Source organism: Meles meles, chromosome 2, assembly GCF_922984935.1.
Source record: "Meles meles chromosome 2, mMelMel3.1 paternal haplotype, whole genome shotgun sequence".
NCBI classification, from domain to species: Eukaryota; Metazoa; Chordata; class Mammalia; order Carnivora; family Mustelidae; genus Meles; species Meles meles.
Genome location: NC_060067.1, coordinates 91028436 through 91051056, shown reverse-complemented (window position 1 = coordinate 91051056; position 22621 = coordinate 91028436). Strand labels below are relative to the sequence as shown.

The 22621-nt window shown below is 36.7% G+C and overlaps 1 protein-coding gene and 1 non-coding gene across 3 annotated transcripts in view; one reads left to right on the top strand and one right to left on the bottom strand.

Moving 5' to 3' along the window:
- PRDM5 (PR/SET domain 5) overlaps nt 1-22621 on the bottom strand; it is a 223695-nt gene that overhangs the window by 110998 nt on the left and 90076 nt on the right. For both annotated transcript variants that reach the window (XM_045998068.1, XM_045998069.1), the window contains exons 4-8: nt 12395-12569; nt 9941-10115; nt 8671-8763; nt 8282-8403; nt 4124-4203 (exon numbers count right to left, since the gene is read on the bottom strand). In XM_045998068.1, coding sequence (XP_045854024.1) covers nt 4124-4203; nt 8282-8403; nt 8671-8763; nt 9941-10115; nt 12395-12569 — 645 coding nt within the window. The remainder of the gene's footprint in view (nt 1-4123; nt 4204-8281; nt 8404-8670; nt 8764-9940; nt 10116-12394; nt 12570-22621) is intronic.
- Nucleotides 2760-2863, top strand: LOC123937810. The gene has a single exon (XR_006817596.1). It is a non-coding gene; the product is annotated as a U6 spliceosomal RNA (small nuclear RNA).

Below are 22621 nucleotides of genomic sequence, written 5' to 3'. Positions count from 1 at the left end.
CTGTAGTATCAATGTATTATAATTCAGCCCTAATTTGTTCACAGTGTCTTATATAAATTGAAAATGCAATGAATATGTTACCAAGTAAAAACATATCATTAAAAGAAAATACAAGATTGGAGAGGTGCCTGGATGGCTCAGTTGGTTAAGTGTCGGCCTTCAGCTCAGGTCACTGATCCGTCCTGGGATCCATCCTTGCATTGGGCTCCCAGTTCAGTCGGGAGTCTGTTTCTCCCTCTCACTCTCCCACCCTACCCTCTCTCTCTTTCTCTCAAATAAATAAATAAAATTTTTAAAAAAGGAAAGAAAATACAAGATTGCAGCACACTATTTAAATATGTTAAATAGCTGACCCATTTAGTGAATATTACATTCCTACACTCTGTAAGAAGTTATATCTAATATCCATTAACTGTTAGGCCACTGCCTTCGGCTCAGGTCATGATCCTGGAGTTCCGGGATCGAGTCCCACAGAGGGTTCCCAGCTCTGCGGGGAGTCTGCTTCTCCCTCTGACCTTCTCCCCTCTCATGTTCTCTCTCACTCTCTTTCTCAAATAAATAAATAAAGTCTTTAAAAAAAAAAAAGAAAAGCTCAAAAACCATAATGAGTAAGAAGAGGAGGAGCATAACCTTAGCAAACAACTGGCTAAATAATTATTATAACTGGATATTAAATTTAGTTCTTTCCCTCCCAGACACTACATCAGAGAAATCATATAGGTGGTATGAAAAAGTAGAAGCCCAGTTTATGGTCAGAAACAATGCACGAAGTTCTAAAAGGAATGTATTGCAAGAAGTCTTGTATGAGAAATATCAACCGCCCCTATAAACAAAAGCATCACTTGTTTTGCCAAAGATTCAAAAATAGTGTTCTTGTTTCAACCTCATGAAAGGTAGAGCTCACAACACTAAACACCAGAGAAGCAAAGGCCCTTCCACAGAAAGCTTATCCCTGCAGAATAAGCAGGGCCACTACAGAGAAGTCAAGGCAGAGGACCATGAACTGGCACAGCAGTGAGTCATGAGGGGAGGCTTGGGTTGTATTCTAGTGAATGGCTCCCTTGATCTAAGTGGCCATGGAAGAACTCAAGACAGAGATAGTGAAAAGAAAGGATAATGCAGAGAAACAAAAGCTAGGGCAAAGTTAATAGATCCCAGTTCTGCAGTCTGTGACTTAATTCTGTGCCCAATCACACGGCAGGTCTGAGACTGCCTACCCACCTCCTGCTTCTGTCAGCCCTGACTCTTGGTGAGTCAGTTAACTCATCTGGGAAGAGCAGAGAAAAGGTAGATAAACAAGGCAGAGGCAGAACGATGTCATTCCACTGGAGTCCAACTTACATCCCCACTTACATACAGTGCCATCTCATCTCAATCAGTGAATATATGGAGTCCAGAGAGTTCTAGGATTTCTCAGAAAACAATGTGGGCTCTGTACACACTCAGAAAGCAAGAATTATGCAGTACAGAAGAAAAACTTTCAGGCTGAGCCATTTTAAAGACAGCCTCTTCAATCATCAAAGACCCTCACCATGGCTTTGGTTGAACAACTATGTTTAAGGAGCAATGATATTATGGGTAATGTCTATTTAAAGACAGTATGAAGAGATTCTTATGCTTAAACTCTTTGTTTCTGTAATATGTGCCTTTTATAATAACAATATACCCTTAAAAAAGATGATGTGCCTTCTAAACCACACATAAATAAAAACATATTTAGTTTATTTTCATTTTAATATGACATTTATATTAATATACTAAATTTTTAAATTTGTTCATCCATATATAAAATGTTAACTGTTAAATAAAATACTGCAGCATAGTACCCATACTTGTTCACTTCTTAACTCTAGTGGCTCCTGAAACATAAAGTATTTTTAAAGGTTCAATTGAACTGATTTTCCATAATTACAAAATAGAATTTTCACTGTATAGGAAAGCATTTTTGTATTGACTATCTTACTTACAGTGGAAAATTCAGGTCCAAGCTATGTTTAAAAATCCCCAAAAGCTAAATAAAACAATTAGATTTCAAGTGAAAATGACAGGTAATAACACCATTTATTTATGCCTAATGCTAAATAAAGCACAAAAAAAAAAAAAAATCTCCAGCTTACTAATTGATATGGTGGGTAATAACTTACAACATGAAGTCCCTAGTTAGATAATTTTCAAGAAGGATCATAGTATGTCTAACTGTAACACAGGATAGTATACAGTAATTAAGATACCAGGCTAGATTATGATGTAATTTGGCATATTCATAAAGCACCCTCTACTGGCAAGGGAAAATACTGCAACCAAACTCTATTAGACATTGAACATACCAGCTGTTAAGAGTCAAAAATGGTAGTCAGTAAAAGCTGCCTATGAATTCTGAAAGGCTAAATTAAAGGAGCCATGCTAGATTGAAAGAAGTGCCACATTCACCTAATAAGTTAATAGCATTTTGCAGAGATAACTTGGGTGCTGTGTTCTACCACCACCAGGTAGTATTTAGATCTGCCAAAATATTCCTTGGGGAAAAGATTCTTATATTATGAAAAAAATAAACGGAAAGTAGAACATTTCTCACAAATATGCCCTACAATCAACTTTGCTGAAACATTCTATTGGGCAAAATCTTTAATTTGGCGAAATATCTTACACTTTTAAAGAGACCAGAAATACGTACAAGTACAAAGATATTTAGAAAATATCTATTCAATTGGATTTAATCTTTTTGTCTCAGACCAGTTTCTTCTTCAGAAGCCATACCGGTGAAGTGAGCAGTACAAATACTAAAACTGGAATGATATAGTGAAGATAAGCATGGTCCGTGCACAAGAATTATGTACAAATTCTTCAAATGTTCTATAATTTCTAAACAATCCCATAAGAACACCATTTGGAAACTGAAAAGAAAAAAAAAGTTTCATGGCACTCAGAGAAAAAAAAAGTTCCAAGTCACATTTAATAAAAGAGAGAACAGAGACCCAATGTACACGGAGTATTAGGGACAGAAGATGACACCCACTGTCCTCAGTCTCAGTCCACTGCTTGTTGCATTATTTCTCCCTGAGGATCACAATTGCCCAACATATAAAATATAACCTCAGACATCTTTTCGATCTAATTATCTCACATGTTTGTAGATTAATCCATAGCACATGGTTAGAGCTATCAGATTGAATATCATATGAACTTTTATGTCTGTCAGATTACTTTGGAATACAGCAATATACAAATAAAAAGATAAATTAATTTTGTAAACCACAAGAAAAGTAAAATTTTATATTCACTAGTACCATCTCTTCTTCGATATTAAATCACTAAAAGAAAATATTATATGTTCTTAGATATTCTGACAAAACAATATGTGAAATTATAAAATAATCATGTCTTTATTATTACAATATAAGAAAATATGATATAATATTAATTTTTCTAGACTTTGCTATAATAAAAACAAAAACTGCAATTCTACTTTAGTTCTATTGTAAATTCTATTAATGAGGGCTACTGTTGTTAGGGTTAATAACTACAGTGTATTTTTCAGGTTAAATTTCCACATAAAAAGAATAACTTAATAAGTTTTATGCTTATTACAAAATATATTAAATTTATTTTCTGCAAATATAACCATTCGATCCTGCTAACAACCCTCTGACATACTTGTACATTATTTTTAGTTCTTCAAAACAATGGAGCTCTTGTTTTTGTTTTGCCAGATTTCACCATAATATGCACCCATTCTAATAGCTAAGTGCTATTACAATGCATATTGTAAATGCACAAAACTATACGTTTTCATCAAATATATGGTATTTCCTGAGCAAACAGCAACTGACAAGGCTTGAAACTAGGATGAGGTGTTGCAGTGACAGGCTCAACTAGACGTCACACTTTGCACTGGAGAAATATTTCTACTGATTATGAGTGATAAACAACTCAAAATTTATTTTTGCAAGAGCTTACTTTTCTGCATTATTGGCCTTGCATTTTAGAATATGTTAGTATATAAGTTAATGACAAAGCTCTGTCTCTATAAGTATAAAAAATCAACTAAAAGTTTTCATGGCAGACACTATAAATGACCAAAAGATCTTATCTTCTGATGAGCATTAATCTTTATCTTACTGACCTTTCTATGTTCCTGCAGACTTGATGCCGAAGAACACTTTTTATTGCACACTGAACACACGAGCTTTTTCTTAGGATCTCCTAAAATGAAAATAAAATGCCGTCATGATTTATTTTTTATTTATTTATTTATTTTTTTAATTTTATTTATTTGACAGAGAGAGATCACAAGTAGAGGCAGGCAGAGAGAGAGAGAGAGAAGCAGGCCCCTGCTGAGCAGAGAGCCCGATGCGGGACTCGATCCCAGGACCCCAAGATCATGACCTAAGCTGAAGGCAGCGGCTTAACCCACTGAGCCACCCAGGCGCCCTGCCGTCATGATTTAAATGAGAAAATTAGAAGGAGCATCAGATACAATGTTTCTAGGTGATACATAATTTCTAAACAGGTATTTCATCTTCTTAACTTAGAATTTCAAAACTTTCAGTGTTATAGTTACATCCATTAAACTGCATTTTAATCCCTTTCTTTTTAAATTTGAAAAATATTCAGCATGATATACCACTTTCTACATAAATAAAATAGTCTTTCACCTTTCCGTTTTTATAAACTAATGTAAAATTTTTAAAAGCATACTTATATGGAAAATTGTACTTGAAATTAATCAAATGTGTTTATAAGAAAACTTAGGAGATTTATTAACTCATAAATTGATTTTGCTACTTGCTTTAAATTTTAACAGAATATTTCATTTAATCATATGGATTTTTTAAGATGGAATTCATAGATTATTGTTTCCAGCACTAGATTCCTGCAAAATCTATGAACATACACTTTCTCATATTAATATTAAAAACCAGAAAATAAAATCAAGTACAATAAAACATTATACTGGCATTCATATTAATATACAAATCAAAACAAGCCCAATTTTGTCTTCCTACATAGTGATTATAGTAGTTCATTTCATATTTCAAATTTCACAGTGGTTATAGGAATGAAGACTCAATAAAACATTTTTTCAAATATGATGTAATAATAGTACCATCTGCACTACCACAAATAACTGGAGTGGGTTTTTTTTAATGTTTAATTAATTTTGAATGTACAAAAGTAAAAAATAATATGAGGAACTACTATGTATCCATCACCTGGCCCCAACAATGAAAAATCCGAGGCTATTCGTGCCTCAATGGCAACTCTATCTCCTCCCCCCATTTATCTATTATTTTGGAAAAAAAAAATTTTTTTTAAGTTTTACGGAATGATTTTATCATCCAACTGTGCTTATGAAAGAAAAACACTTTTAGAAAAAGAAAAATATGAATTTTGGTCTTATCTTTCAAGTTACTTATTTCAAAAATAATAGCACTATTTTTAGCATGCTGAATATTATAGCCAAGAAAATTTTTCTTAGTGATTGACAAGTAATTTGGCTGCTGAGGGAGAAAATTCTCAAAAACAAAATCAGTATTCTCTGTACATATGGACTGAATACATGCAGGTCAACTGAGAAAGAATATTCCTTCTTTTCCAGCTCCTACTAGCTGGCATTTCCCTCCTTCAATCCATAATCTTTTATTGCTCTATCTTATCCCTCAAACCAGCTGCCCCTTGAGACTAGATCCTATCCTTTCCAAACAGGTAGGTCAGAGGCTGGGAGAGAAGGGAAAAAGAAGTGAGACATCCCCAACCATACCTCTTACTTCACTTTCATCTTCCTGTCACAGTCCCTCCAGCTACTGCAGGCAAATACCATACCCTCATTCCTACCCTGCAACCTTTCCTTTCCTCCTCATGTCTTCTATTCTTCATCCTAGGACTAAAATCCCAGTTCTTTTGAGAAAAAAAAATTTTTTTTTAAAGCTTATGACAATTTGCCTGTGAGTACAGACAAATGTTATCTCCCATAAATACAAAACCTCTTGGTTTTAGTATCCACAGAACCCAAACAGAAGAAAAAAATGGAAGTGGGTTAAGGAAGTCCAGCCTTTCTATGTTTCCTGTTTCCTCTTGGGTATCTTGAAGGTCCTCACCACTCTACCAGCTTCCCTCGGTTGAAGGACAAGAGCATTTACAAAACCGTAACTACACTTTATGCTATTTTAGTTTTGCTACATTCAGGTAAGTCTGATTTTTGATTTTCAGATTCAACTTTCAAAAACATTCAGGAACACATTATTTATGACGGTAGAAGATGTATGAGAAATTAATACAACCGTACTGAATACATAGTCATCTAAGTACTGTGAGTTTCAGTACAATATGGGTTAGGTATGCTGCCAGGCATTCTACAATCATGTGTGTGAACACTGCTTTGCTTTGCTATTCTGAATGTGGAATATTCTTCCTCCAAATGTTTGTGTATCACACCGAAGAAAGGGGAGAAGCAAAAGAGGGGCTATGAATGAGAGACCTGTTATGTACTGATCCCAACAAAAGATACATATAGTAACCTCTGATTAATAATAGTATGTTCCGGGGCGCCTGGGTGGCTCAGTGGGTTAAGCCACTGCCTTCGGCTCGGGTCATGATCTCAGGGTCCTGGGATCGAGTCCCGCATCGGGCTCTCTGCTCAGCAGGGGGCCTGCTTCCCTCTCTCTCTCTCTGCCTGCCTCTCTGTCTACTTGTGATCTCTCTCTGTCAAATAAATAAATAAAATCTTTAAAAAAAAATAGTATGTTCCATATTCTGGATGTTTCCACAACATAGAAATATAAAAAAAATTCCTCTTATAAATTATTTCCTATGAAGTCAACATGAATTTCCAGAATCAGTAATATTATAATATTCAAGGCCAATTACAAGAAGCCTCAAAGAAATTATTCTTATTGCACAGCCTGAAGACCACATGCCCAATGACAAGAATGCAAGTTTCCAGAGTTTCAGTATGCATCTGGTTTTTTACTTAGTTCAGCAAAGTTAACTTTAAAAATGACATGAAAGATTTGTTATAATACATTGCAGACAAGGATGGAGAAAATTAAGAACAGCATTTTAAACATAACAGCTTAAAAAAAAATTTATGAAGACAGGTCTATCAAAAAGTTATGCCTGCCTTTTGTAAGCACAGGGAAGGCCCAAGTATAATGAATTCAGGAAAATGCCACTTCCCTAAATCACCCGTATATTCTTCAAAAGGAAAAAAAGAAGTCAGAACACTGTAAAGTCCTACTGAGTGCATCCTGAAGCTGTATTTTGCAAGCCATCCTTTCTACCACTTAGAACTTCCATACAGAGCTCAGACATAGTACGAGGCCCACCTAGGGATGCCAAGTGGGAGCCAGTAGTCACACTCATACTCGCTTCTATATAACCTTAACATTAAAGGAGATACTTTTTGGACAATGAACAGAGGATATGGAGGCTGAGTACTGATTATCCTGTTCTCACGCATGTGAGAATAAACAAGACAGGAGAAGAGAAATTCACTTTCCCCATATCCAGAAAGACATCTTTCCACACATTTCCCAGAAGCCAGGGGCAAATGTAAACACATGAGGAAAGCATAGGTACAGACGGATATGAGGAGTTCCACGAGGTCGGCCTCCTTTAAGGAAAAGACACCGAGGAAGAGAAAAGTTAACTCTGACAATACAGCCATCTGTTCAACTCGGTGCCATAGATTTGGTCCCTGAGCCAAAACACATTTACCATGTGCTAAACAGATACAATCTAAGTGACAGTCAAATGTTGTCTTTGTTTTATTGTTTAGCTGCCCATTAGAAGGCATTCAAATAGTATCTGCTTTAATAATCCAAATACGTTCAATTCCCATGTCAAAATGCAGTAATTTTCTCCAATATAGAAGAAATATAAATTTAAAAAATGGAATTTTACTGTAAAAATATTGAGGCATGAGAGCATTACGCAATAGTTTTAAAATATGTTTCCATAAAGAGAAATTTGTATTTCACCTGTAAATTGTTACTTAAAAATATTAATTCTTAATACACCTGCCTACCAAGCTCCAGTAGGTTCTAGCTTATGTTTCCAGCTATGGTTACTTTAGACATAGGAAAAATGACAAATACTGCCGAAATCAACTTGAACAAGAAACCGTGTTCAGTTAAAGAAAAAAGTCCCCTGCCAGAGCTCCACATCTGTGTGAGTCCGATGGAAAAGCAAGCTCTCTCCTTGAGAACAAGAATTAAAAACAGATCACTGCAGCCTGGGGAGAGAAGGCCCCTTTAAGAACGACCCTGCAGGGACTTCTCACCAGCATGGACATTTTCCTGGTGTCTTCGGAGAGCATCCCTGCTCTTCAGCCTCTTCCCACAGCTGTCGGCCTTGCACACAAACCGGGCATCTCCCCGGCAAGTCTCCTGGTGCTGCTCAAAACTGCAAGACAACCAGGCAAGGGGAAAAGGGAGAAGAGATGGTGAAGCTATACTTAACTAATTCTCACATCGTGGCCAAACTTTTGCAACGCGAGCTCTCTAGCAGAGTTTCTGGGTCATTTCATGCACTACCTGGGCAGATAAAAAGGAAACACCTAAACTCCCACTGCAAGTCGTGATACTAAGTCACTACAAAGCACGGAAAGCATGCACGCTAAACATGACCCACAATTAAGTAACAGCCATCTGAGAACTCAAGACACAAAACCTCGATGCTGAACTGAAGGAAGAACTGCAAACGGAGCACTGAAAACTTCGTGAAGAATCCTTCAGACTGCTTTTCGCCGTGCACTGAAGAACACTGATGGAAGACAGGGAAAAAAAAAGAAACAAACAAAAAAATAAATAAATAAAAACTGGAAATGTAAGACAAAAACTTAAGAAAAGCTCTCTACTTTAAACAAAATCATATTTGTGATCTCTGTTTTCATTCCGTCTTTTGCCCTATAAAATTTTCATCAGTACCTCATTTAACTGTAAGACCCAGCTCAGCAAAAGTATATTTGGTATAGATTCAATAAAAGCTGACCGGACTACAGTTTTAAAGTCTATTCACTAAAAAGTATATAGCCCATACTTTTTTTTTTTTTTTCAAAAGCCTATAACAGAATTTCCAAATGTTTAATCTATTGCTACTATAAAAGTTCTTTTAAGTTTTGAGCAGAAATTCTTCATCGCAAATTTCATAAGCAACGTGGATGCATATAATATGTGAAAATTATCTTAATATAAAATATAGCATGCTTCAGAATTTTACTTTAATGAATAAAAAATGAAATAGTAAGTCTCTATTAAAGATTTCTTGCTCATATACAAAATGACTTTCTTAAAATAAAAATACATGTATCTACCTTTCACTTTTAATGTGTAAAATATTTAAGTAAAAAGACAATATGCTATTAATATAAAGTCAAAATAATAAAGGATGCAGAGCAATGTGTGGGATCATTTAATGCACCTTAATGTCATATCCTATACCTATTCATCTTTAAATTGTTCCTCTTAAGTTGTCATGAAATAAACAGTGCTTCTTTTCCAAAATGTCCATTTCCTTGATACTCCTGAACTCTCTCCATTTCTTAAACTTTTCTTTTACTGATTCTGAGAAGATCAAACGTAGACAACTGAAACTTGATCTGTAACCTCAGAGCACTAACTAAATTATGCATAACTGAATTTCAGCTTAGTAAACCAATGAGCTTGATATTTAATGGCAAGTAATTAAATGGACAAAGACTTATTAACATAAACAATGCTCACTCGTTGAAGTTCATAATCAGAATGTTTCAAAATCAACATATTATACTAAGATAAGTTAACAATGACAACATAGAATGTTTACTATCTTCCTCCCTCCCTATCTCTTTCTCACATGCACACACACACGCACATGCACAAGTTAGAAACTGTAAAACAAATCAAATGGAATAGTTAAAGAAGTATGAGCTTATAATTTTTATATTCTTTGCTATACGCACTGTCTTTGCAAAGCCTGCTTAACTGGGAATTTCTTCCCACAGTTCTTGCACTTAAATTCTTTCTCCTCGGTAGGTTTCTGGTGCAATGTCTGAAGATGCTCAGCAAGAATTTCCTCGCTGGTAAAACTCGAGTCACACTGGGGACAAGCATAGTCCTCTTTACGGCCAAGGCAATCTGTACATTGACAAGGAAACAGATTTATAAGACAAAAATTAAGAGACAAGAATTGCTCAATTTTAGCTTCATTTTAAAATCAAAATTGTGTTTAACAGTATCAGAATAATAAATGCTTATCTCTATGAGTATTAATAATATTGTCCATGAAAAATAATAGGAAGTGTTACTAGAGAAAAATACATTACCATTTAATTCCTTTCTCTTGTTCTAGCAAACTAATACAAAATCAAAATCAATTGTTAATTTACCCTATAATGTTCACTTTTCACATCAAAGAGATATTACAAACACTGAATGAGAAAGCAAAAACCTTCCATGAGACAGGTCATCTTGAGTTCACTGAGTGCACAAGGAGAAAAAAATCCAACCAAGGCAAACTATGTGGAATCACCAAGGGGAATCTCACATACATGTGAAAAAAACCAAGGTCATAAAAACAGCACTCATTATGGTAGGTGTAGTGAGGCTCCACTGCGTCTCTGGCTTGTCAGTCCCTATGGACCATCACATATCCACCCAAATTTCTTAAAGTACACTATTTACATTACAGATTTTTTTCTGTACTAAAATTGTATTAAATAAAATGAGATTTAGAAAATTTAGAAAATGTGAAGAAAATAAAAATGACCAAGAATCCCATAAGGAAGAGAAAGCCACTTAATATATTCTCAAGTCTGATTTGTCTTTTGTCCATTCATATCTTCCACACAGTCTGATAATTACATTTATGATCATACTTTTTATGCAATTTCGTCTGTTGCTCTTTTTTTTCCATTCAACATTTTCTCAATTAAAAAAAAATAGCGTACCATATTATTTAACTAAACTCTCCATGGATTGACATTTGAGTGGATTATTTGTTTCTTTTGTGTTGTGGGTTTGTTGTTCTATGTTCTGGGTTTTTACTAGGGGAGTTGCTTTTATTAATAAAAACTAATTTCTAAAATAAAAATAGCAATAATATTAATAATGTAAGTACCTGATTCATACATTTTAAGTCTCTTTAAATTTCTGTTGATTATTTTTACAAAAGTAATGGAATTTGGTATTTGTTAACTGAAGAAAAATCAGGATGATAATAAATAAGCAGGAAACTCATTTTTAAGCTAAAATAGTGGACACAATAATAACATGCCCGGGGGTATGACATTAAAAAAGTAAATACTAAAAGTATCATAGGGAATAGATAGTAATATTGTAATTCACATAAATAAATAACTACCCCTCAAAAAGAAAACACAGAATAATAAGAAATAGTCACCATCACCCAAAGTCTGAAATGCAAAACAGCAAAATGCATATTTGAAAGATAGAACAGAAAGCCTGTCCTCATCTTCCCCTTAAATAATCCAACTAAAATAAAAAAACACAAGCAGAGGCTGGCAATGCTGGGAATCCTTATACTTTCTCAGCCAGTAACATACAGTTCGAATAGGAAATTCATAGGAAAGACACTACAACCATGGTGACTAAAGAAACTAGTGTCACTTCTGAAATGGCTTTGCTATACAAAATGGAAAAATAGCCTCTAGTAAATTTCAGCCCATTACAAAATGTGAATACCTATAACATCATTCATATTTCTTTCAAACCCCAGCAGGAATAAAACACAATGTAACAGAAACAAGTCCCAATAATAATCGATTATTCCCCAGCAGATGGCAAACAAGCGACATCCCTGGATTGCAGGCCTGATTGAAGCGGGTCAGACCTACAGTCCACACAGTTTCTGGTTACCCAGTTGAAACAACCTAACCGTTCTGCGGGCCTCCATAGTCAGAACAGAAAGAGATTTCCAAAAGCTCCAGATTCTCCAAGAATCTCTAACAAGAGGGAGGCCAAGGAATAATCCCAGAGGGTCCATCTAGCAGTGCCCTCTGGACACCTCTGCACTCGCCCTTCCCTGTGTGCAGACCAGAACGTAACGTCTCCAAGAATTAGTGACGTGCTCAGTTACAAGGCTGACTAGTGGCAGATTCAGGGCTGGAGTACAAAATTCCTCATTACTCGCCACCCCGGATGTACCAGGGAGAGCAGTGAGAGCCAGGAGCTGGCACTGACCTTAGCAGTCCTATAGGGTACATCTATCACCCACGCCCTGCATTCTCCTCCTGCTGGAAGAAAGACGGGCTTACAGCCGGATATCCTCTGCGAGTAGTTCTAACCACAACTATTTTGACAACACCCTATGATAATGCAACTATAATTCACCCACAGTTCAAACCGTATTTCTCCTACAACTTCCATTCTCTCAGATCACCAGTTAGAGGCAATACCTTTTCTGCCAGCTGTTGATTGTCCTTTAGAATTTTTAACTTCCCCTTCTTTGATCATTGTCATAATTTGCTGTTCTTCCTCATCGGCCTCCATGTCACTGTCCAGGTAGCCGATCAGCAGCTCTGTATCTGTTTCTATATCTTCAATTGCCAAATAGAAAATGTTTTCTCCTTCCTGAGACAAAATTAAAAAATATGCTGTTGTATGACAAATAATTTTTAAAATATTGATCCACTCATTTGTTTCTAATAGTAATGAAGAAATCATTTTAAGATACATTGAGTACCATGTGCCCGTTTTTTATATCTCCAACTGATCTAGATACTAAAAAAGGAAACTGACTACATTCAGTCACCTGGCAAATAAAATACAAACATATATTACAGACAGTGACATTTATAGATATTAAATGAAAGTCTATTTATATTTCTAAAAGTGAATTTCACATTGTTAATTTGCCTAATGCAGTAACACCTTGTGGAGGTCTGTAAAGGCAGTAAGAAGAAATTTGTTAAGTAATGGTGTCATTTCTGCGCCTAGAGAACAATGTGCTATCAATGATGTAATTATGATTAATATTAAATCCAAAACTGGAAGGAAAAAAATTACAATTTATAATATAAGCCAGAGGAACAGCAAATGAACCCTAAAAGAATTTCCAAAAAACCTAGACCAGAAATAGAAAAAAGACCAGGTGCCTGAGAGGTTCAAAGAATTGACTAAATCATCCTGTGTACCTATATTCCACTGAAATGACAGGAGAGCAGAAAAGAAAGGAAGTTCTGCTATCAATACATCAATTTTTTTTTTTCAAAATTCTAGAAGATTAGAAATCAGGGTTGAAATGATAGCTAACTACTCAGAAGGAATTTCAACCCATAACAGACACAAGAAAAATGTTACAAAGAACCTACTTCCCAAGGAAACCCCAGAGAAACTTCACACTTGGAATGAACTGGTATAAAAAGCCCCTCTGGGCCTTCGGCCAATCACCAGGGAGGCCAGAACTGGGGCTGCTTAGCTCGCTGTCCCCAGGAGAAACACCCAGAATTGCTGTCTTTTACATAGTTGAGGATTTGTTCTGGGAGGGCTCCTAGTTTGGCTGCTGAGGATAAAGAGAAGCAAAGCATAGCCTGAATTTGTTGAACCTTGGTGGTAGGCAAGGGGAGGGAAGGACAAGGACAATAAGCTCCACCAAGGAGTGAAATTCAATAACGGAGAGAACAAAGAACAAAGCCTTCCCTCTGTTGGCATTATCACCACACTCTTGTTAAGGAGGAAGAGACAAGAGGAGGAAGAAGAGGTAAGGTGACTGGGAGAAGGAAGAGGAGAGGGAGAAGAACGTGCAAGACATGCATGTGTGTGTATGCATTTTTACGTAAGCAGAACCCTCATGAAAAGTCGGGGAAAATATTCACCAAACTGTAACATGGTTATCGTCTGGAGGCTGGGAGGAAAAGTAGTCTATATTCAATACTGTTTTACGTGTTTTTGTTTTGGTTTTTACAATGAAAAGAATCTGCATAATTTTTAAAACAATATATATTAGAAAATTCCGTGCAAGAAATGGAAATGATTATCATATTCATCATTTCTGGTTAAGAAAGGCTTGATGCAAAAGTTTGAGTTATTGAACAAATCTAACCATCAGCTACAGTTAATTAAAAGATGTTTCTATAATATTTAGAGCATCCTTGGAAGGTTTTTGAATTTCAAACCTGCAGAAACTATAAAAAAGTTATTTCTAATGAAGAACACAATTAACTTCTATACAATTGTTACTCTTTGTGCAACAAAAATAAACAAAAAACAAGGCAGACACTCAACAAAAGAGAGTCTCTTTTAAAATTAACTCAGAAGTGGCAATTTCCAGAGTTTGGAAACCACTTGCCAAGAGTTACCCAAAGCAACAAATGAAGATTTCAGAATACAATCATAAATTTTAGTGCTTATCTGATCAATAGACAAGAAATTTAATTGAACCATCTCTCCAGAATATTAATATCAATTTTATGATGGCCTTCATAACACCAAGAAAAGATAACGTTTTTTAATTTTAAAACATGATAACATTCGCTTAAACTGCAATCATAAGACACAGCATGCCTATTTAGGAACTCCATAATTTTAAAAAATTAATATACCAGTTAAAACCTCAATTTAATAAAAGTAATAGCATTATAGCCACCAAGGGCCAACTACATGTCTTGTCTGTATGCCAAGATATGGTACAAAGAGGTATTACATTACAGGTATTACCATTATAGGTATTATTCCAATCTATTTATTTTATAGAAATATAGATACCTTTCTATGTATAATTCCTACCACTATCCAGTCCAAGAATCTCTTCCTTTCATTTGCTACCATAATAATTTTAAGAAGTATCCTCTTAGATTGCTTCCTTCCATACACTTCACTAATTTAATTGCATAACAACTCTTCATTAATATTGTTCTCCTTCTTCAAAAGTTTCCATTGCCAGAACCTGCCAGATTCCTAATCATTGGAGCTCTCTTGAGCTCTTAGGGCATATTCCTCACCTGTAGGCTCACCCCCAAGCCCAATCCCATGTCCATTGGCAAGAAGGATTTAAAAGGTGTTGACCCAAAGTCCTGGGACTCAGCATCAACTCCCTGTTGTCATTAGCCTGGCTCTGACCTTGTGTTTCAGCTTTGATGACTATTCTAATATTCAGAGCCTGAAATTTACTTCCTTCTTATAGCCATCATTTCTGGTCATTGGGTTTGTGGCTTATTCCCCTGAACATAGTTCCCTCCATAAGAAAATCACTCCTTACATTTACATGTTAGGGTTTAGCCCCTTTCTGGACTCTGCTTGGAGTCTGGGGTCCTGCTTATGGTTCCTGTTATGGGGTCCTGGTGATTTTGCTGAAAATGCTTGAGCTGGGAGCACCAGGATGGCTCAGTCGGTTGAGCGTCAGACTCTTGGTTTCCCCTCAGGTCACAATCTGAGGTCTGGAATTGAGCCCCCAGGTAGGGCTTTACACTCAGCACAAAGTCTGCTTGTCCCTTTCCCTCCTCCTCTGCTCCTCCCCCTGCTCATGCTCTCTCTCTCAAATAAATAAATAAAATCTTTTAAAAAATGCTTTGGCTGAAAGAAGGCTGTTCAACATGATGATCTGTTCAAAAGCAAATATTCCTTTTTTAAAAACAAATTTTATTTATTTTAGAGGGAGACAGAGAGTGTGTGTGTGAGCACAAGTAAGGGGAGGAACAGGAGTAGAGGGGGAGAGAAACTTCAAACAGAATCTACACTGAGCTCACAGCACCACAGGATGGGAAGCCAGTCTCACAACCTGAGATCATGACGTGAGCCAAACCAAGAGTCCCACACTTTACGAACTGAGCCACTCAGGCACCCCAAAAGCAAATATTGCTCAGCCATGGTTTTCATTGTGTTGGTAACCAGGATACAACACAGAGTAAGTGGTGTTACAATTGTTATCCATCTCCTGCATTACTGCCCATCATTCTGAATTTGTTTCTTAGTCTTGTTTCATTTTGCTTTATTTTTGTATATCATTTTCAGCTAATTATTCGTACTGCTAGCTGCTTGTAGCATCAAAAAGCTGCAGTAGCCTAAATATCCAACAACAGAAGTTGGAATAAATTAAATACCTAGCAATTGGTTTTAAAATTTACCAAATGTAATTTTGATGGGAAAAAAATATATATGTTGTATGTGTGTGTGTATGTGTGTATACACACACATACATACAATGTGCTCCCACAAAGAAAAAGATATAAACAAACATATTAATGGAGCTTATAAGTAGGGATAATTTTAAGTATTTTGCAGAGTCTTCCGCTAGTCCATACATTACAGTGTTTCTAGAATTAACAGGTATTACAATAAATAATAAACAGACCTGGTTCTTAATATCCTGAAGTTGTACCTCATAGGGACTAAACAGCACAGGCTTTGGGCTGACCAGGGTTCAAGTCTCAAACCACCCGTTTCTTCATTTGCAAGATGAAGAAAATTAACAATGCTTATCTCACAGGCTGGTTGGTTGTAAGAATTAAAAGAATATTTGGGGGCGCCTGGGTGGCTCAGTGGGTTAAAGCCTCTGCCTTCGGCTCAGGTCATGATCCCAGGATCCTGGGATCAAGCTCCACATCGGGCTCTTTGCTCCGCAGGGAGCCTGCTTCCTCCTCTCTCTCTGCCTGCCTCTCTGCCTAGTTGTGATTTCTCTCTGTCAAATAAATTAAAAAAAAAAAAAAAAAGAGTATTTGTAAAATCGGGTAAGGTTCTTAGCATATGGTAAGCATTCATGAATGGCAGCTCTGCTATTATTATTATTATTGTTGTTGTTTCATCATGATATAAAACTTGAAAGACAGTGGTTAAAACAGTCCTTTTTTTTTTTTTTTCAAAATTTATTTCAACCCAAATGCCACATAAAGTTGCTATGACAATGCTGCTTTTGACTAAATTTCATTTGGCCAAATTGCTCTCGGCCAAAATATAATTCAATTCCACTGTCTGCCTACCAGAGGTCTGAATTACTCTGGATTTCTGGTTGTCACGCTCTGTTCTCTTGCTAACACACTAATGCGTCACTCTGGTTTGGACCTTCGATCCCAGTCACCCATCTGAACTATTCCTAACATGACCAGCCATCTGCTTTGCTTGCAACTGAGGGGTTTCCCAGGACATGGGGCTTTCACAGTTAAAACTGAAAGAGTACTGGGCAAACCAGGACAGTTGGTCACCCTAACTACACCCGTCATACTCACATTCTGAACTCTACTTAAGATTTCCTACCCATAATATTGACTGGTCCATCCCCCAATCTCCAGCTCCAACTGAGGGTTTTCAACATATAGAATGAGTCATATCTCCAAATATGTCTCCAAAGTCTTATGAAATAGATTCCCATAATCTGAACCCACTTTGTCCTCTCATCTTCAACTATCCTTCAAACAAAACTGCATCCTATTCTTTAGACCAACTGGTATACTTCCTCTCAGAAAACACTGGCCTCATTCTTGCCTTAGTACAATTGGAAAAACACCACTTGGCCTCCCTGCTACAACTCCTTAGCATCATCTGAGGCACAGACCATTTTCGTCCTTCTCCATGAAACCTCCTCTAATCTACTAAATGCATGTAGATTCCAGGGGTTTTCCCTATACGGAATGCTTTAAATTTATTGGGCATTTATAATTTATTTCTGTGGGCTTCACAATTTAATTCATATGATCAGGAAATTCTAATATGTGTTGATCTTATCTTCCCAAAGATAATTTCCTCAAGGTAGCAAATAAGAAATACCATGTGTCGCCCACAGCATAAGCTGTACTCATAACAGTTGTTCAACATTTTACAAATAATGAAAAGTACAAAAGAATACTAAAATGCTTGTGTCTATGGAAGAAAAGCACTTATTAGTAAAATGTTTGCAGATACTTTCCTTTATGTGCCTTTGGTGGTAGGCTATTAAAATAAACCAGGTCACAGATAGTGATGATTTGGGAGGATGATGGCAGACAAATAATGGAGATGGTGAGAAGTATTAAGTATGATCTGAAGAGAAAGCAGATGCTATTTCCTGACAGAATGTACATGCAGTATGAGAGTAGAAGGGTCAAAGATGAGTCCGCAGTGTTACAGTTTTCCCTCAAGCATTCACAGATGTTACTCTATTTAATAACAATTCTTCTTAAGGTCCCAAATAAAACACCAACTTTAGATTTTTGTTTTGAATCTGTATCTTCTCTGTAGATGTAAATATATTTTCACATGGTCCTTCACTCAGGTGCCCAAGAAGATTACCCAATTCAACCATTTTTTAAAAGATTGTATTTATTTATTTGAGACAGAGAGAAAGAGCGAGAGAGAGAGAGAGAACAAGCTGGAGGAGGGGCAAAGGGAGAGAGGAAGCCAGGCTCCCCGCTAAGCAGAGAGCCCGATGCTTAGGACCGATCCCAGGACCCTGGGATCATGACCTGAGCTGAAGGCAGACGCTTAACCAACTGAGCCACCCAAGCGTCCCCAATGCAGCCATTTTTAAAGTTAATTACTGTTATTCAACAAATCTGCAAAGTAAGAGCAGTTCATAATCCCCAATTGAAAAAATATATAATTTAGGTCATAAACTACTTTCAAAGCTCTTCCTCTGGACAGAGACAATCCACTCAGGTAAGTAAAGTATGGGAGAACGTTATCTGTTTCTCCAAATGATACTGAAAAATAATAATGGTGGCTTAGATTTTATTAGAGTCATCATTTTGGTAACATCACATATGGAACTCAAATTTAGAGATAAACTTATACTCACAAGAGCTTCTCTGAATATCTTCATTGTCAGGGTTTTTTAAACAAACTTAGGTAATGAAGATAAATAAGTCCAGAAAAAAGGTAGTCACCTGGCCGGGATGATTCAACAGGAAAGCTGGAGATGGTGCCATGTGGTAGAGCTGTTACAGAGCATTCTCTCCCTCTCTCTTTTTTTTTTTTTTTAAGATTTTATTTATTTATTTGCCAGAGAGAGCTCACAAGTAGACAGAGAGGCAGGCAGAGATAGAGAGGAGGGAAGCAGGCTCCCTGCTGAGCAGAGAGCCCGACGTGGGATTCGATTCCAGGACCCTGGGATCATGACCCGAGCCGAAAGCAGAAGCTTTAACCCCCTGAGCCACCCAGGCGCCCCAGAGCATTCTCTTGAGGCAGGTGCTCCACCAAAATCCCAATGCACCAAAATAACCATTTCTGAATTCATAAAGTAGAGAAGGGCAGCCATATAAAAACTGTTATATTCAACTGTCATGTAGTCTGAATGAGTAACTGTATGAATATGGTCCTAAAAACAAATACTATCATCAATGTCATTATCTCTTTCCATACTAGTAAACTACTCTTAGCCCACTGGGTGTGTTAGTCACTGGCTGGGAAGTTCCATCACAAGAATGAGCCCAGGGGTGATGAAATCAGCCTCTATGCCAGAGTAAAAACTCAGATCTAGAGAGGAACATGAGGAGGCAGTCTTTGGACTTTAGGGCTTTAGAATCAGACTACAAACTGACACTACCCTGTCACTTTCTGCCTATGTAGGCATCTTTCCTTATCCTTATGGGCCTCAACTGCCTCATCCATAAAGCAGAAAAAATACAATTTATTTATGCCTTGGATCTTACTGCTAATTTCTGGTAAGTGGCTAAGAACACATAAAAGAAATAATACCTCACACCAGTAAAGCACTTTGCAGTTTTCTAAAGATTTCAATTACTTTATTTCATCATATTTTCACAGTAACCTTGTAAGATACAGATGGAAATGTCAAGTGAATTTCCTAGGACACTGGACAAAGGGATTCTACTTTGGAATCATATAAACTAACTTGGGATTCTAGCACACAACTTATTAGCAATGTTTCCTTAGGAAAGTTTATCTTAACTTCATTTAATTACCTTATCTACAAAATGGGATCAATAGCACCTACCTAAAAGATTAAAAAATAAGGACTATATAAAGTAAGTGTGATAGACAGTAGGCACCTAAGAGATGGTCAGCATCAGGGTTCATCTCCCAGAAGAACTCCTCCAACCAGTGCACATTTTACAAATGGGAAAGTTGAGGCTCATAGATGATAAATGAATTGCAAAGCTCACACTTAGTAAATTCTAGAGCCAGTCTAGAACTAGAACTGTGAGAACTGGCATGATGAGGTCAGGAGTGAAACAGAATTAGTTAATCATTACAGCTACAATTTCAATTTTACTGGATAAAATATTTCCTAAAGGAGCCTAAAATAACCCAATGCATTTAAGGGCTAAAGGGAATTTGTCTTCACATAATTTTTAAATTTTTGCTGCTTACTTTTCAATGACTCATAAAATAATTTCCTTTTTTAGGAAAAGGTCAGACACTTATTATTTACTATGTTGCCTCAATCTCATGCACAGGAAAAACTTATATCCTGTTATGTAGATCTGATATTAATATACTCTTAAAATAGCCACTTATATGCCATATACAAAGTAAGAATGCTTAATTAGGAGTCAAGATGGTTTTTCTGGCTTTTGTTTTCCCAATTGGGCCCTCTCACCTTGGGCGAGTCTCTTACCATCTTTGGAACTCTTTTACTTCATCTGTAAAAGGATGGAGGTAGACTTCATTATCTTATCCCTTCCAGAGCTAGATTCAATCACAAGTGAAATAACTTCTTTTTGAAGGGTTAGTAACAAAGAGAGAAACATGCATACAGAATGATGTGATCATTGCTGTCCCTCTCAGACTTCACCCTGTGAAGAGGAATGCTGGTATGGAATTAAGAGTGGAGAGCTGGGTACACAATCTTGTAAGACTGGGGGAGGGGACTTCTCTGAAATTACACAGAATAATGAAAGCCACCACTTAATAAGATTTTCTCAAAGTGACTGCTTCTGTATTGTGGCAGTAGCTAGAACCAAATAAACTCACGATGCCTTCCAGTCTAATTCTTTCCGATTCTATCACTATCACAAAGCATTGACTCCTGGATATACAGGTGTACCTACTTTTCAAATTTCCTGTCTCCTTCCAATACCCAAAATCTCAAAAACCTCAGCTTTCTTTGACAATTTGCCCACTGTCCCTTCTCAAGTACCATGCCCCACTAGGAAAGATTTCATGAACTCATGCATTTGAGGTTCAGTTCTGTTATTTCAAAACAGCAAAAGTAAATGACTCTTGTTTTGCAAGAACATGTCATCCCCACTGTGTGCAAATAAATAAAACTCTAGAAGAGGCCAAGCGTGATTCGGTGTTCCAGCTGCGCCTGTATGTGACTTAACCTGGTTTCTGTTTACTTGTTGGCAGACTTCTGTGCACATGTGGATGATGTAAGAAAAAATCATGATTGTGAAACTGGCAAAGGCACAATTCATTGTATTAAAAAGGTAGTTAAGTAGTTAGAATTCAGATTCTCCAGCCAAAATAACTAATGACTAATCAACACAATAGAAAATCAACTTCAAAATTCTAGAGGTTACAAACTGAAACTACCAGTGTGGATGAAAAAAAAAGTTTGGACTCCTACTCAGTTAGCAATAGAAGCAGGAGACAAGTGACAAAGGTGGAGAAAAGAAAATGTAATGAAATAGGAAGAATTCCATATTTACTATCTTCTCACTTAATTTTTCTTTACAAAAACTCTAATTCAGGGACGCCTGGGTGGCTCAGTTGGTTGGACGACTGCCTTCGGCTCAGGTCATGATCCTGGAGTCCCAGGATCGAGTCCCGCATCGGGCTCCCAGCTCCATGGGGAGTCTGCTTCTGCCTCTGACCTTCTCCTTGCTCATGCTGTCTCTCACTGTCTCTCTCTCAAATAAATAAATAAAATCTTAAAAAAAAAAAAAAAAAAAAAAAAAAAAACTCTAATTCAGTCTCCACCTGTGTATCAGTATCATTTCTGCAGAGCTCAATGTACAAAGCTGAAAAAAATCAATAAAAATTCATTTCCACAGTAAATTTCACAAAATATATTAATACTCATGTAACAATAAAACCAAAAACCTTTAAAATAAGGTCTAACTGTAATAAACCATCACATTCTTATTTATTCACTCCCATCATGGGAGGAAGACTGTACCAAGTAGCAATGTAGTTCAGAGTCTCGCAGTGGTGTCTGTGGGAGGTGGGTACTGGATCAGGCTTGACCACGTGACTTCTATCGACCCATGAAACATGACTGGAAGCAAGGTGAGCCATGTCCAAGAGAAAGCTTTAAGAGAGTCATCACGTTTGGGTGACTGCTCTTTCCCTTCCTCCAGGAAAACGCATGTCTCTGGTAAGGGCTGTTCCTCTAGAACCAAGTGGAACCGAACGCTGGAAAAAGTCACAGCCTCCAGTAGCCTGCACTTGTGTGGACAAGAACTAAATCTTTGTTGATATAAAACACTAGGACTTCAAGGGTACGTGTTAGAGCAGTCTTCTTGGCAAAAGTTGACTGATACAATGACTTCAATAAAATAATACTTTTTAAATTATTTTCTTGGTAAATTAGAAGAAAATATCTTGAAATCAAGGCAAATCACATGCAGCAGGAAAATGACAGGTGTACTTTAAGAGTGAACTATGTAAAGTAATTTAATTTCATGTTTATGGTGCACTAATCAGGTCCTATAAAAATGAAGTTTTAAACAAATGTAAATGAAATGGTCCCCTTTCTTCTTTTTAAAGATGTATTTATTGGGGCGCCTGGGTGGCTCAGTGGATTAAGC